Below are 12912 nucleotides of genomic sequence, written 5' to 3'. Positions count from 1 at the left end.
GTCACCGAAACATTTTTCGAATGTCACTCATATCGTAAATTCAATTGGCACATTGATGTTTTCTGGTTTAACACTATTTGGACAAATGAAATTTTCGTGCCAAAATCAAAATCGAATGATAGAAGAATTGTTGGTTCGATGCTTCTGATATTTTCAACAAATGTTCCTGGTCATTGTCGACATCAGTTTCCGCTCCATTCTATACCAGTTCCATAGTTATGGATTTCAGCGATTCATCAATTTTTCGAAAAGTATTTTTTGCGTAACACTGTCTTGTAAGAGTGCGAAACAAAAAAGGTTAATTTTCATCAATAAATATCGAGAAAAAAATGGAATTTCTCGTTTTCATTTATTTATCGAGAGACATCAAAGCGAATTGCGAGTTCGACAAACGCGATAAAAGAGATGAGAGATGTTTGCTTCGATAAAAATGAGAATTTCGTACGATTCCGTTCGTGCCTGAAGATTCTATCATTTGCTCAACTTTCAGCGATTTTTTTATCTCTTGAAACGTGTTGCAGTTTTCTCATACATTGGATTTCATGTTCCTTTGATAAATATTCGAGGCAATTCTATTCCTTTGCGGGATTGTTATCTCGCTCGATTCATTATATCGGCCCGATATTGGTTCAATCGTGATAAAATCGTATCGCATTTCCGTCAAACTTTCGAGATGGTATCTCGGATAATTTTTCCGATGGAATCATATGAAATTGATTTCATCGTGTTCTCTGGTCCGATGACAGATATTTATCCGAAAAAAAATTCTGCGATCAATATTTCCAGATCGAAAAAGTTGAAACTTACTGTGAACCGTCAAAATGTGAGTTTGCACAACATCTTTGTTCCTAAGCGCGTGACAGGTGTAATTTCCAGCATGAACCAATTGCACCCTCGTTAGATAAAGACTTCCATCGTTGAAAACACGAATCTTTAGAAAAAACGTTGCGCATGGTCAGGCATAATTTTTTAATTGTATTTCTTCCAATCGATAAAAATAAGTTATGACTCAAAATATGTGAAATATTTTGTACCTCTTGTTCCCCCAAAGTCTCGAGATCAGCATCGTTCCGTCGCCAGACCAACGGAGGTGGAGGACTTCCGGTAACGTCACATTTGATCTCAACGTTATCACCCACTCTCACGGATATATGATTGATCTCGAGAGACTTGTCCAATGAAACTACAGATACACCTTGACACAGAAGAATTTCTTAATCGCACAGATTCAATGAAAATGTCTACGATTTTCCAGATTGCTCTGTCGAGTTTTATTGTTTGATTCATCCTTCGGAATGAAATTAATTAATTTCATTCTTTTGACTTACTGTAAAGTTTGCTAAATGCCATGTAAAATTCGTTGATATTGAGACGTCCATCTTTGTCCGCATCGTCGTAGCTGATCATGTGGCCGAGGGAGCATCCCCTGCTCAACTGTTCCAAATCCTCTCTTTCAGCAATCTTTAAGAAGAAAAAAAAAACACGTTCGGTCAATTGATTTTTTCTTTCACGAAGGTAAAAAAAACGTGGTTGTACAATTGTTCATTTCATGAATCTTAATTGTGGAAAAAATAAGTAACTGTGATTTGAGAGAGGCTGTGAAATATAATTCAGATTCTTGAGCCTATTATTTTCCTGTTCTCTCCTTCTAAGAATATAATAAAGAAACAAAATATGTAATATATTACCTGCTCAAGTTCTTCTCTTTCCAAGTTGCCATTGTTATTCTGGTCGTAATGAGAAAACATTATGCTGACAAGATATTCCTTGCTGTGGTTGTCTTGCGTCATGAGTCTCGCGTGATTGTACAGCAATAAATTGTCCTGGTGTAACGGAATGTGAGATAAAAAAATAAATAAATTAATAAAGAATTTTGTTCGTGGAGATTTTCGAATTAACGCAAAAGTGCACGATAAAAACCTTCATGATTTCGTATTCTTGAGCGGAGCAATCTTCGAGGCCATAATTATCATTGTCAACGAGATTTTCTCTGATGTCGTTCTTGTGATTTCCCGATCGCGAGGAATCTTGATTGAGGGTCGGCGGTGTCGATTCACCAACTGGCAAAGCTTTCGGAGTTTCTCGATGATCGTCTGCAACGAGCAATGCTTTTACGGTTCTCGAAAAATGTTACTGGAATATGTCTCATTTGAATGAAGGGGACGAGCCGTAAATCGATTGTAGAACTTATTCTATCGAGTATGATCTCTTCACGTTCAATGACATTGTGCTTAAGATTTTCTCGACAATTTTTTATTTCCGAGACTTTTTATACACCGCACTATTTTTTTTTGCTAGCGCAGTACCTGTTGATACGCCAAATAAGGATCCAATAACTTTCATCCTTTATTCTCCTCTGTTCGAATCGAGGTTTTAACTCGTAACCATTTCCTCGCAATGCGTATAAAAAAACTTGGGTAACTACCATTTCATTCGAAATGGTACGGTCTTCCGCTCGATTTCCAAATCTTTTCCGAAAAACTTGAAATCTTTTGGCGTACGCGCATATACTTTTATTTCAGTTCGATCGAGTGCTGGCGCAAAGGTATATTACCTTACACGTCGTTGATCAAATCTATTTTCAGAATATTTTTACTTTTCTCTATACAGATACGAGCGGAACCTATAATTTATTTTTCCCTCGAGAGTGTTTTATTTGAATTTATAGATCTTTTCAATAAATGCCAACCAGAAACCTTGCGCACGATTCTCAGTTTACGAGGCTCAATTTACAAAATTCTCTCTTCACCAAGGCTCAGTGATTAACCGAATCTCGAGTGAGTGGATGAAAAGGAATGCTGGCTAATTTGTTTTTCCTCGGAGCGATACGCGAAAACTCGGATGCGTATATCGATCTGATTCGGTGACGCGTAATTTTGGATTTCGATTAGGGTCATCCGGATAAACAAACAATCTGAAAAACCCAACTCCGGCTTAGTTAATGACGGAACGGTAAGCCGGTGGTTGGTTTGGGATTGGAAGCCGATGCAAATAACGCGCTAATCATCCGATAAATGTTCGTAATTAGCGTACGACGATCAGTTGCCGTTCGCGGAAGCGTTGCAGCGCGCGAGTATATTCCTAAATGGAAGGGAGTTTGTCGTTGAGCATGTGTCCTTTCTGCGTCGGAATGAGTAAACGCGTGATACGTGCGATAAGGCCTCGGAAACGCCGTTATCGGTTTGAGAAACATTGGTAAATGGGACATCTAAATATACGTATAGACATGCGTAGTATGTGTATTGCGATTGACGAGGTACAGGATGAGATTTCGATTGGTCTCGCGATTGGTTGGACGGAAACTCCCCCCCTCTACCTTGCCTCTCTGTGTTCTCTTTTATACATATACATGTATGTATGGCGAGAGGATAGTGATCCTCCGAAGTTTATCAAGCCTCTCTGAGTAATATGCCAGGATTATTCTGGATATGTGGTCTATAACCCATTTGTGTTCACGTTCGGACCCATCAGCTATCCATACACAGAGCGGGTTCATAGACTCTGGTATATGCTTTCACCGAAATTCATCACCCTTCTCTCAAATATTCCTGGACACGCATGGCTTTCCCTAATAGCCGGCGTGTGTTTGCTTGGAGGAATGACGCTGCGGAGGCACCCTACGTGTCCTCTACCGACGATTCTCATTTATTTTCCTTCTCTTAGTTTTCTGCAATATGGAATATCTTCCCTGTTGGAAGAACCGAAATGGATGGCCGGCCATTTTCATCGACGTCGATGTTGGAGGAAATGTGATTCCTGATGGCCCGAAGGCGAGGGTAAAATGGCCCTGTTCCAAGATCGGCTTATAAGTTATCAGGATACGTATTGGGGGGACGTTCAATTGTGGGGTAGGATTGAGTTAATGAGAAAGTGGTCGAATCATGTACTTTTATTCGATCGAATTAAAATTCGAACCGTTAATGAAATATGGTAATTTTCTGTTTCAATTAACTTCGGTGCATGTTTCCCGATGCATTTCTACGATCGAAAACGAATGTGTGTGTGTGTGTTTTTTTTGCAAGTAGCTCTGGAGCAACGATGAATAATAATGTTGATTGTAGCGATGCTCTCTTTGGAGCCTAAACATACAATTGTCCAATGATCCTCGGCCATTTAATCAACGATAATTAATTGGTAGCCGAGCTTCGATGTATTCTAAATTCAACTCGTCGATGTACCTCATATGGAGACGGCATCGTATATAGAAAATATATAACGCGCAGGAAACACGATTCTCATTTGCATTGAGCTACACGAGCATCGAGGGAACCAAGAGATCCATCGACGTTCGCGAACACATCCAGAAATTGAGGCTACCTATACAACCCCCTGCTATTATTCACTGTACATATTTATCCTGGTCTGTTTAACGTACGAATATTCTCGCTATTCGACGAGCCAAACCTCACCCAGGGATCACGCCGTTTGGTTACATCGGTCCTTCTCCCGACTCGGAATAAATTAACCCCAATTATTCTCCATCGAGCTATTTTCGATTTTCGTCCTCACTCTGGCTGGCCTTTCTATCTCACCTTTGCTCCTCTTTCATTCTTTCATACAAATTCTCTGTTCGTCCTGTTTCTACCGAAAATCAGAATTATATGATCAAATAAATGTTGTCGATTCAATATATTAGATAAACCGCCGGTGAAATTCAAATTCTTTTGGAATTGTACCTGTACAAATATTTTGAAATATTTCACATTATTCTGCTATACATCGATTTGCGAGCGTGCCGCAAAAAAAAAACATCGAAAATATGGAATTGGATCAAAATAATTCCAACGCAAAGCTGTCCCGTATGTTTTAAAGCGTCAGAATCGTACACAATTTACTAAATCTATTTGAATGAAATGTTGATGGAAAGCTATGGGAAATTCGCGCGAAGTAAATTAGTTAATCGATGAATAATTGATTCTTTCATGCGTACTCGCGAAGCTCTATATTTCTTGGGGGAAAAATCAAAATATGAAAGATTCATCCGGATTTTCGGTGACAAATACTTCAATCGAATTCGTGTGAGATCGAGTAGCCTTGGGTCAGTTGTTAATTTCGGTGGAGTTGGAAAAAAAAATTTCATCAAATGCGTTGTGGCTCCAATTTGTTTTTACGGTATGACGGGCGTGCATGTGTGCGCGTCAATTTTGTCGAGTGGATTTTTCGGCAGGTCATCGTTCTTCACTCGTTGCGGAGCAAGACCCCGATGAATTAATTTCTTTGTGCATCAGCGCGCTTTTTTCTTCTCGTTCGCCCGCTGACACATTTCCGTAGAAAAATTCATACAACCCGGAAAACGATGAATCGCACTTTCGGCTCCCATAATTTCTTACGAAATGCATTCGCCCTAATTAATTCCTCCAGCTTTATCTCAACGATGCACCGCTCGGAACAATTTTTTTCACTTTATTCGAGCTGGAGGAAAATATAATTATGCAAAAACGGAGCTCAAATATTTGAATAAACGAAACGATGAAGGTTTCGAGAACGAAATTCATTTTAGTCGTACTGCTATTTAATTGGAGTACAATTGGATGTACTCCGCGACATGCAAAAAGTCCAAATGATTGTTCTTTACTTTCGACCTTACCATCGAGTTAAAAAACCATTTCCAGCTGAGTACAGAACCCTCCAGGAGGAGCAACTCGCGTTGCTCCTCCTATCACTCGTTTCAATTCAACGAGTGATAATAAGTAGTCATAAACACGGAATAATAAAGTTATCGCAATACTATTCTCCAGTCATCCTGCTTCGAGTCAAATTTCCGTAGTGTTTCTCATGTATTTATTATCGAGCGTATCGCTCGATTGTGTCATCACAAATGTAGAAATAAATAGTTCAAGGAATTCTCGAGTACGTTGATTACTTGGAAATGCATTTGAGGACAACTTTGCGTCGCAGTATAGTTGCCGATTTGTTCATGATTCATTCGAAATAACATTTCGACGTTCGCCATCAACATGAACGCTCATAAGTTACTGTTCGTATCCATAAAACTAGAGAGACACATTTATCAATAAAAATAAGTGAATTCCAATGATCCGGTCCAATACAGTTTTTTAATCTAACGAACCATTGTTTTTTTTTTATCACCGTTTTAGGGGATTCTTCATTTTTGTTGTCGTTTCTGCCGAGCCAGTGAAAAATGTGTTAGAAAAGAACGTTTTTCGCTTCAAACCGTTAGTTTGCAGAGCCGAAGATTGCGTGACCATGGGTATGACATGAAAATTCTTATCTTTGAGCGATCGATCGATTTTCATTCGCGTCATTGAAGTTGAAACTTTTGTTTCTTTTCCGCGTTGATAACGGTGCGATGAATTGAAAAATTGTTATAGCCAAAATTAGGTGCATAATTTTATTGATGATTTTTTTTTCTAGCCAATGTCATTTCCTCGGCAATGAATTCAACGGCCGATCCGTGTGACGATTTTTACGAATACGCGTGCGGGGATTGGGCTCATACGAACGAGACACCTCCACCGGATGAACCCACGTGGACTCGCATGGCAATGTTCAATAAAGAGCTCTGGAGAAATCTTCGAAGTAAATAGAACCTTTTTCGGCAATAATATTTAACCTTAAAATGACGTTAAATTGTTATTTATTTTCTAGCGATATTGGAATCGAACGAAGAACACGAAGTTCCGGTTCAAATGGCAAAACGATGGTATCGTTCCTGCATGGATGAAGGTTAGAGGCTTGATATGTTGGCTCTCCGAAAACGAAATGAGAATAGACAACATTGATTGACTTTATAAACTCAGTCTTATTCACTTATGCATTTGCATCCATAATCAATTGTTTAGAGGCCCTACAAAGTCATGGAATTCAACCTCTCGCGTCGCTTGTCATTGCTGTCGGAGGTTGGCCCATAGCCATGGCTTTGGGTCAATGGAATCCTTCGGATTATTCGTGGCAAGAAATTGAGCGGTATTATTCTCGATTTGCGGGATCATATGCTTTGTACGATCTTGCAATCGGTGTGAACAATGAGGATCCGTCGTTGAAGGAATTATGGGTAGGAAAAAGCAATCGCTGAATGGAAACCACGGGGTTGGGGAATGAACATTTTTTCATATACATTGTCAGCGATAAATTGAAAATGCCTTTTTTTACAAGCAAATATTTGGACAACGTCGTTTTCATTCGAAATTTTTTCGTTATATTTAATAGGTTGATCATCTTGTTTTTTTTTTTTTTTTTTATTAGCTCAAACATCCGACATTGCCTCTGCAAGAATTTCTTCAGGTAAGACGAACAATGTTCGATCCCAATGACAAAGAAGCTTATGGAAAACTCATCATGGCAGTTGCAAAAGCTTTTGCGGCTTTCGAGGGAGCTAAAATGTCGGACGAAAAAATTGCAAGAGAAGTCGACGATATGATCAAATTTGAAATGACATTGGATTCGGTAATTCATGAATTCATCTCTGTTACATTCATTCGTGCCCTCATATTTGGCTTCGTCATTTTTTGGTTTCTTTTTTTTATAGTTCCGGAATCCCGGGGATATACTTGCCGGCAATATATCGTTAGTGCAATTATTTTTCGACGATCAATTATCGGACATCGAAACATCAAGAGTTAGTAATTTAAAGTAATATTTTCACTTTATATCCGTCGATGCTTTTTTAAGTATGTTATTCTCATTGTGAATGTAGCAGATAGATATTTTGACGTTGGTTCAAAACATGTTCGAGGGTATCAACGAAATTGAGATTACAGAAGACGAGTCGATAACGCTCGACGTCCTGTATTTTATCAAACTGAATCGTCTTCTCAATGAAACTTCTCTACGTACCATTGGTAACAACATATTTTTAAATATCTATACCTTTCAATACTTCTTTCAAAATCCTTAAAAAAAATTTTCTTCTCAGTCAATTATGTTCATTGGTATTACATAAGTGGCCTCATGTACGCCACCGACACGGAGATGAGAAATTTGCTCTTGGGATTCATGACAGAAACAGCTGGAATCAAAAAGGCTTCGCCGAGGTATAAATTTGGTGTTTTTTTTGTTTGCCGTCAAAAATGCTCATCTCATTCAATGGATATTTTCATTATTTGAAAAAATATTAAAAAAAAAATACTAAATAAATATCGTTCGAGCAGATGGGAGCAGTGCGTGATTCAAATGAAGCTGAAGCACGCTTTGGCTTATCAATTCGTTTCCGAATATTTCAACCAAGGCATTCATGACTCGGTAAATATTTTTGAAAAATCAAAAAGCACAATATTGATGCAGAATAATTCTGTTTCTCGTTTTAAGGCTTTAGAGATGGTTGTGAAGATCCAGACTGAATTGGATAAACAAATAAATGGCTCGGTTTGGCTTGATGATCGAATAAAAGATGCGTACAGAGACAAATTGTGGAATGTCAAAACTTTCATCGGTTATCCAGAATGGTACAAGAACGTTACAAACGTGGAGGAGTATTACGAAGGGGTTAGAATGCTAGACCATTTCATCATTTTTTTGCAAAAACATTCAATTTTGATTATTCGATTTATTTTTGTTTTTGTAACAGCTCACAGTCAACCATGATTATTTTAACAATGTTTTAAAATATATGCAATTCGAGATGCGAAAAAATCTACAAACGCTTCGCCTCAGGGATCATGACCCGGAGTAAGATAAGTTTTTCCATTGAATTTCGAATGGTGAACAGCTACAAAAACCGAGCTTTTTTCACAGATGGCTCACCGATCCAATCACAATAAATGCTTTCTACATTATACGGGCTAATAGCCTGAGTGAGTACAAATTAATCAGAGTGCAGCCAAGCCATGTAGATATCGAACTCAACGCAGAGAACTCTCTGCGTAATAAAAATTGGAGAAGAATAAAGTGTCTAAAAATAATTGGGAATCGGCCACCGCGTGACGTTTGACTTTATTCCTCCTTTTCCCGAGATTATATTCATCCGAATGAATCTTTTGTTTCTTTTTTTTTTTCAGATATCCCTGCTGCGGATTTTCAACCCCCCCTCTCCAATCCTATGATGCCGAAGTGAGTGTGACTTTTCGAATTAAAATTATCATACGCTCGTTGATTCTGTGAACAAAATATACAAAAATTGTACATTTCAGCGCTGTTAGATATGGAATTATTGGGTCGATGCTGGGCCACGAATTGTCGCATGGGTTTGACAATGCTGGTGAGAAACTTAAAAAAAAAAAAATGTTTTTTTTTTCTAATCCGAAGGGTTATTGAATTTGAGACGTGACTCTATGTTTGTTTTTATCTGAGGATTTCTATTCGATAAGGATGGTCGACCAATGAATTGGCCGGAGGCGACGTTACAGGACACGACGAGGGCAAATTATACGTCCCGAGCTCAGTGTTTCATTGATCAATTCGATGATTTTACGAATGAGAACGCGACGAAAGAGGTGTTTGGGGGTTCACGAACCGTGGGAGAAAACATTGCTGATGCGATGGGACTTCAGTCCGTTTTTAACGCTTACAAACTTTCGATCAGAGAGAGCATCGTGGGCGATCGAAAGTTACCGGGTTTGGGAGACTTGAGTAACGAGCAATTATTTTTTCTCTCCTTCGGAACGGTTAGAAATATTTCCTCATCGATTGTTGTTTTTTTTTTGTTCACTTTTCTTTCAATCCTCGTACCTTCTGCTCCGATTGTTTTCTTTCAACGTTATCATTGAAGGGAATTTTCTATTTTGCAAAGATTTGGTGCGAGAAGTCGACGCCCGAGTTCGAAAGAAAAAGGCTCGTTTACGGGGACGACCACAGTACGCCACGCATCAGAACCCTCGCTGCGATTGCGAATGTCGAAGGATTCGCCGAAGCTTTTCATTGTCCGGAAGGATCACCGATGAATCCGAAAAAAAAATGTAATATATGGAAAGGGCAACCTGTTACGTCAGAGACAAATGATGATACCGAAGAGTGAATTATACAAATCGAATTGACGCTGACAAACTAGTTAAAATTAGGCTCTCGAAACGATGAACGATCGAATGCTGGAACGAATTCACTAGCGTATTAAAATTAAGTCAAAAAGTAATTTTTCATGCAGAATTCAAAGATTCGATAATATTGGAGTGACTCAAAAGTTATTAGATATAAATACATTTTTTGATCATGTGTCCTCCTAACACCCTGAATAATCAAGAACGGAAGCTGGAACGTCCTCGAGCAACCACAACGTACACCGACGTGAAATTGTACGTAAACTTTGGGTGTTTGTATGTGTGCTTGATATAATGTAAGCTACATATGAATATGATATAACTGTATATACACCGGGCATATACGATGAAAGATAGGGCATGGTCGGAGGGTGGTTCTCTATTCAATTTCCGAACTATCGACCCTCCCAATTTTCGCAAAGTTTTAACGACTCTCGTGAAAGTGTACCGAACGTTTTAGAGCTTTTTTTTCTTTTCATCAAACACGCATATGTATGAAAGATCTTTAAAATATACGAGAAACAATACTTTTGTTTCGTTTGAGGAAATGATTTTAAGGAGTTTCGGTACAGAAGTCAAAATATTAAGAAATTGATCAAATTTGGTGATAATGTTCTTCAACCTCAAGTGCGAAAACTCAAATTTTTTCAAAATTTTCTTCTACTTAGTTATCGAGTAATTACGCATTAAAGCAGATTTCTCATGCCCGGAATGTATACCTATATATATGGAAATGCTATGCTTATACACGTAAACTTTAGTGATCAATTACTTGATAACTGTGTAGAAGAAAAATCTTAAAAAATTTGTGTCGTCAAAATTGGCACTAAAGAATATGTTCACCAAATTTTATAAAATTCTGAACTTTTTGAATTTTTTAATTTTTTTAGCATGGATTAGCATGGCAACATTGTATCGCCTGTACCGAAACTCCTTAAGGAAATTGCCATTTTTTCGTCGGTGTAAAGTGAACTTGGTTCATAATTGAAAGAATGTAAATTTTGCACAAGTTTTTTTTGCGTTTGTTGCAATTTTGATTGCGCTTCGATCTTATTTGAGAAAATCCAGTATTTTAAACAGCTTTTACATTGTGGAATTATTTTTCAACAACGTTATTTTTCGAGAAAGGTAAACTTTGAAGGGATTCAAAAGGTAATCCATCTCCACACGATAACAACATCGAGACGGCATATCCTCCGTGCTATACGCCCTGTGACGTGGATTCTCTTTTTATAGAGTCCCTCTGCTTTTCCTCTCTTGATACTCTCATACGCTCTGCTTGCACAACTTTTCCATGTGTTCTTTCACAGATGTAATATTCCATCTATCCCTCAGTATTTTTCCTTTACTCTAACTTTTTTCCTTCTGCGCGAGATGGAAAATTTGATATGTAGTTGACATCCGTTCTCCGTTTCGTTTCCATACTACGGAATCCGCTGAGAGTTAAAGTTTCTCAGTATTTTTTTTAATTTTTTTTTTATCAATAATGAATGAAACTTCGTTGAACCTCATTTTGACAAATTCTTCTTTACTGATCTTATTGATCATCTAATTGTTGGTACCGAAATTTTATTAAGTAAATTGTATAAAAAGTAATTGAAATATTTTTTTTAGAAATAAAAACCAATAAAAATTCCTTCGAGCCGGATTTGAACCAGCGACCTATGGATTTCTCTTGTTAACAAACCAACTACAGTCCACCGCTCTACCAACTGAGCTATCGAAGGCTCTTGGTGTACGTGTGTATATCGATAATTGGAGCGACAATTCTTCGCTCGGCCGTGAGCTCCTTTCACGCTCGAATACATAGTTTCAGTTACGTGCACGCTTCTACTTACGTACATCGCTAAGAAGAGAAGATTTTGCATTAATTTTAATAAGAAAATCTACTGCAAAATTTAATAATACAGAAAAAAAACAAAAACAAAAAAATGACTTTAAATTAATTGGTAACGACAAAAGAAAGAGTACGCGTTTTCCGATATGAGCTTAATTTTATTGAGGCAAAAAATGTTCACCAATTACCTTAATCGTTTAATGAGAATTTATCTGAATCCCGAGTGGATTGTAGAGAAAAGCTTGCGATAAATGTACCGGAATTAAGGAGAACGCAGAACACAGTCGTCAGGGCACAATTGGTTACGAGAAAAGAAAAAAATGAAAACAAAATAAAACAATGACAGAGATAAAGCGTAGCGTTTATTTCCCCTGGCAAATTGGTCATTGTTCAAGGAGTTTCGTAGTTGGGCCGCTAATTGAGGCAACTTGTATAAGGAGCCTAAAGTATTTCCCCGTGTGCGGTGAAACGAAAGGAAAGCTTGATTAAAGCACAAATATTCCTCTGTGGCTCTCGAGAGTTGTTTTCATCGCGACTCTCATCGATCCAAGGCGACTTTCTTAATTTTTTTTCCCCCAAACTATTTTTAAGTCGACCCATTCAATACTTATTTAAAATTGGAGAATGACTTGTAAATGGGCAATTTTCTTCGTTGCAGATTGAGCTATCAGAGGCTCAAACGTATATAAATAACAATATCGTTACGATTAACGCGACGCTGAAAATTCAGGTAATTCAGGAACAAAATAACGGTCGTTCTTCACGTTGGAGAATGACTGGAGAGAGGTATCATTTGTCGTACCTAATTTACGTTCGTGATCAGCTCTGAAATTCCTTATTAGGGATTATCAGTTTTACCGAGGCTCGGAATGTCATAGTAATTCACTGATTTTTAAAAAATACTTTTCCGCAGAAGCATAGAAGTATAGCGAGATCCCTATACTGACCAGTTTTTCAACAACGGGGGATTCTCAAATCTGCTGTTGGAATGAATAAAGATACGATTTTGAATTTTTCTTACACCCCTACTTTATTATTGTTTCCTCTTTCTTATTTCGGATGTTTATTACTGCAAATTTCATTTGCTTTGGATTGATCGAATGACGTTATTGAAAATTAGTATATAAATTAGTAATAGAGTGA

At 37.8% G+C, this 12912-nt stretch overlaps 2 protein-coding genes and 1 non-coding gene across 10 annotated transcripts in view; 1 reads left to right on the top strand and 2 right to left on the bottom strand.

The window, feature by feature from the left end:
• The window catches only part of LOC122417597 (follistatin-related protein 5-like), a 191888-nt gene that overhangs the window by 8383 nt on the left and 170593 nt on the right, over positions 1-12912 (bottom strand). For all 6 annotated transcript variants that reach the window (XM_043431237.1, XM_043431235.1, XM_043431236.1 and 3 more), the window contains 5 exons: positions 1921-2093; positions 1689-1823; positions 1329-1461; positions 1035-1195; positions 808-931 (listed from right to left, as the gene is read on the bottom strand). In XM_043431237.1, the coding sequence (XP_043287172.1) occupies positions 808-931; positions 1035-1195; positions 1329-1461; positions 1689-1823; positions 1921-2093 (726 nt within the window). The remainder of the gene's footprint in view (positions 1-807; positions 932-1034; positions 1196-1328; positions 1462-1688; positions 1824-1920; positions 2094-12912) is intronic.
• On the top strand, positions 5863-10459 carry LOC122417599 (membrane metallo-endopeptidase-like 1). Of its 3 annotated transcripts, none has more exons than XM_043431243.1 (17): positions 5863-5977; positions 6099-6211; positions 6376-6540; positions 6610-6687; positions 6804-7015; positions 7207-7407; positions 7490-7579; positions 7661-7802; positions 7877-7994; positions 8112-8202; positions 8269-8445; positions 8528-8628; positions 8695-8753; positions 8958-9009; positions 9090-9157; positions 9250-9563; positions 9689-10459. In XM_043431243.1, the coding sequence occupies exons 1-17, from the start codon at positions 5958-5960 to the stop codon at positions 9911-9913; spliced, it is 2226 nt and encodes a 741-aa protein (XP_043287178.1). In that variant the 5' UTR covers positions 5863-5957; the 3' UTR covers positions 9914-10459. The 3 variants fall into 3 exon arrangements, with proteins under 3 accessions (XP_043287178.1, XP_043287177.1, XP_043287179.1); XM_043431242.1 differs by having other exon boundaries at positions 7658-7802; XM_043431244.1 differs by lacking the exon at positions 9689-10459 and having other exon boundaries at positions 7658-7802; positions 9267-9482.
• On the bottom strand, positions 11567-11659 carry TRNAY-GUA (transfer RNA tyrosine (anticodon GUA)). The gene is made up of 2 exons: positions 11623-11659; positions 11567-11602 (listed from the first exon to the last, which is right to left on the bottom strand). It is a non-coding gene; the product is annotated as a tRNA-Tyr (tRNA).

The sequence above is a fragment of the Venturia canescens genome, chromosome 10, assembly GCF_019457755.1.
Source record: "Venturia canescens isolate UGA chromosome 10, ASM1945775v1, whole genome shotgun sequence".
NCBI lineage: Eukaryota > Metazoa > Arthropoda > Insecta > Hymenoptera > Ichneumonidae > Venturia > Venturia canescens.
This window is presented reverse-complemented; position numbering and strand designations above follow the sequence as displayed.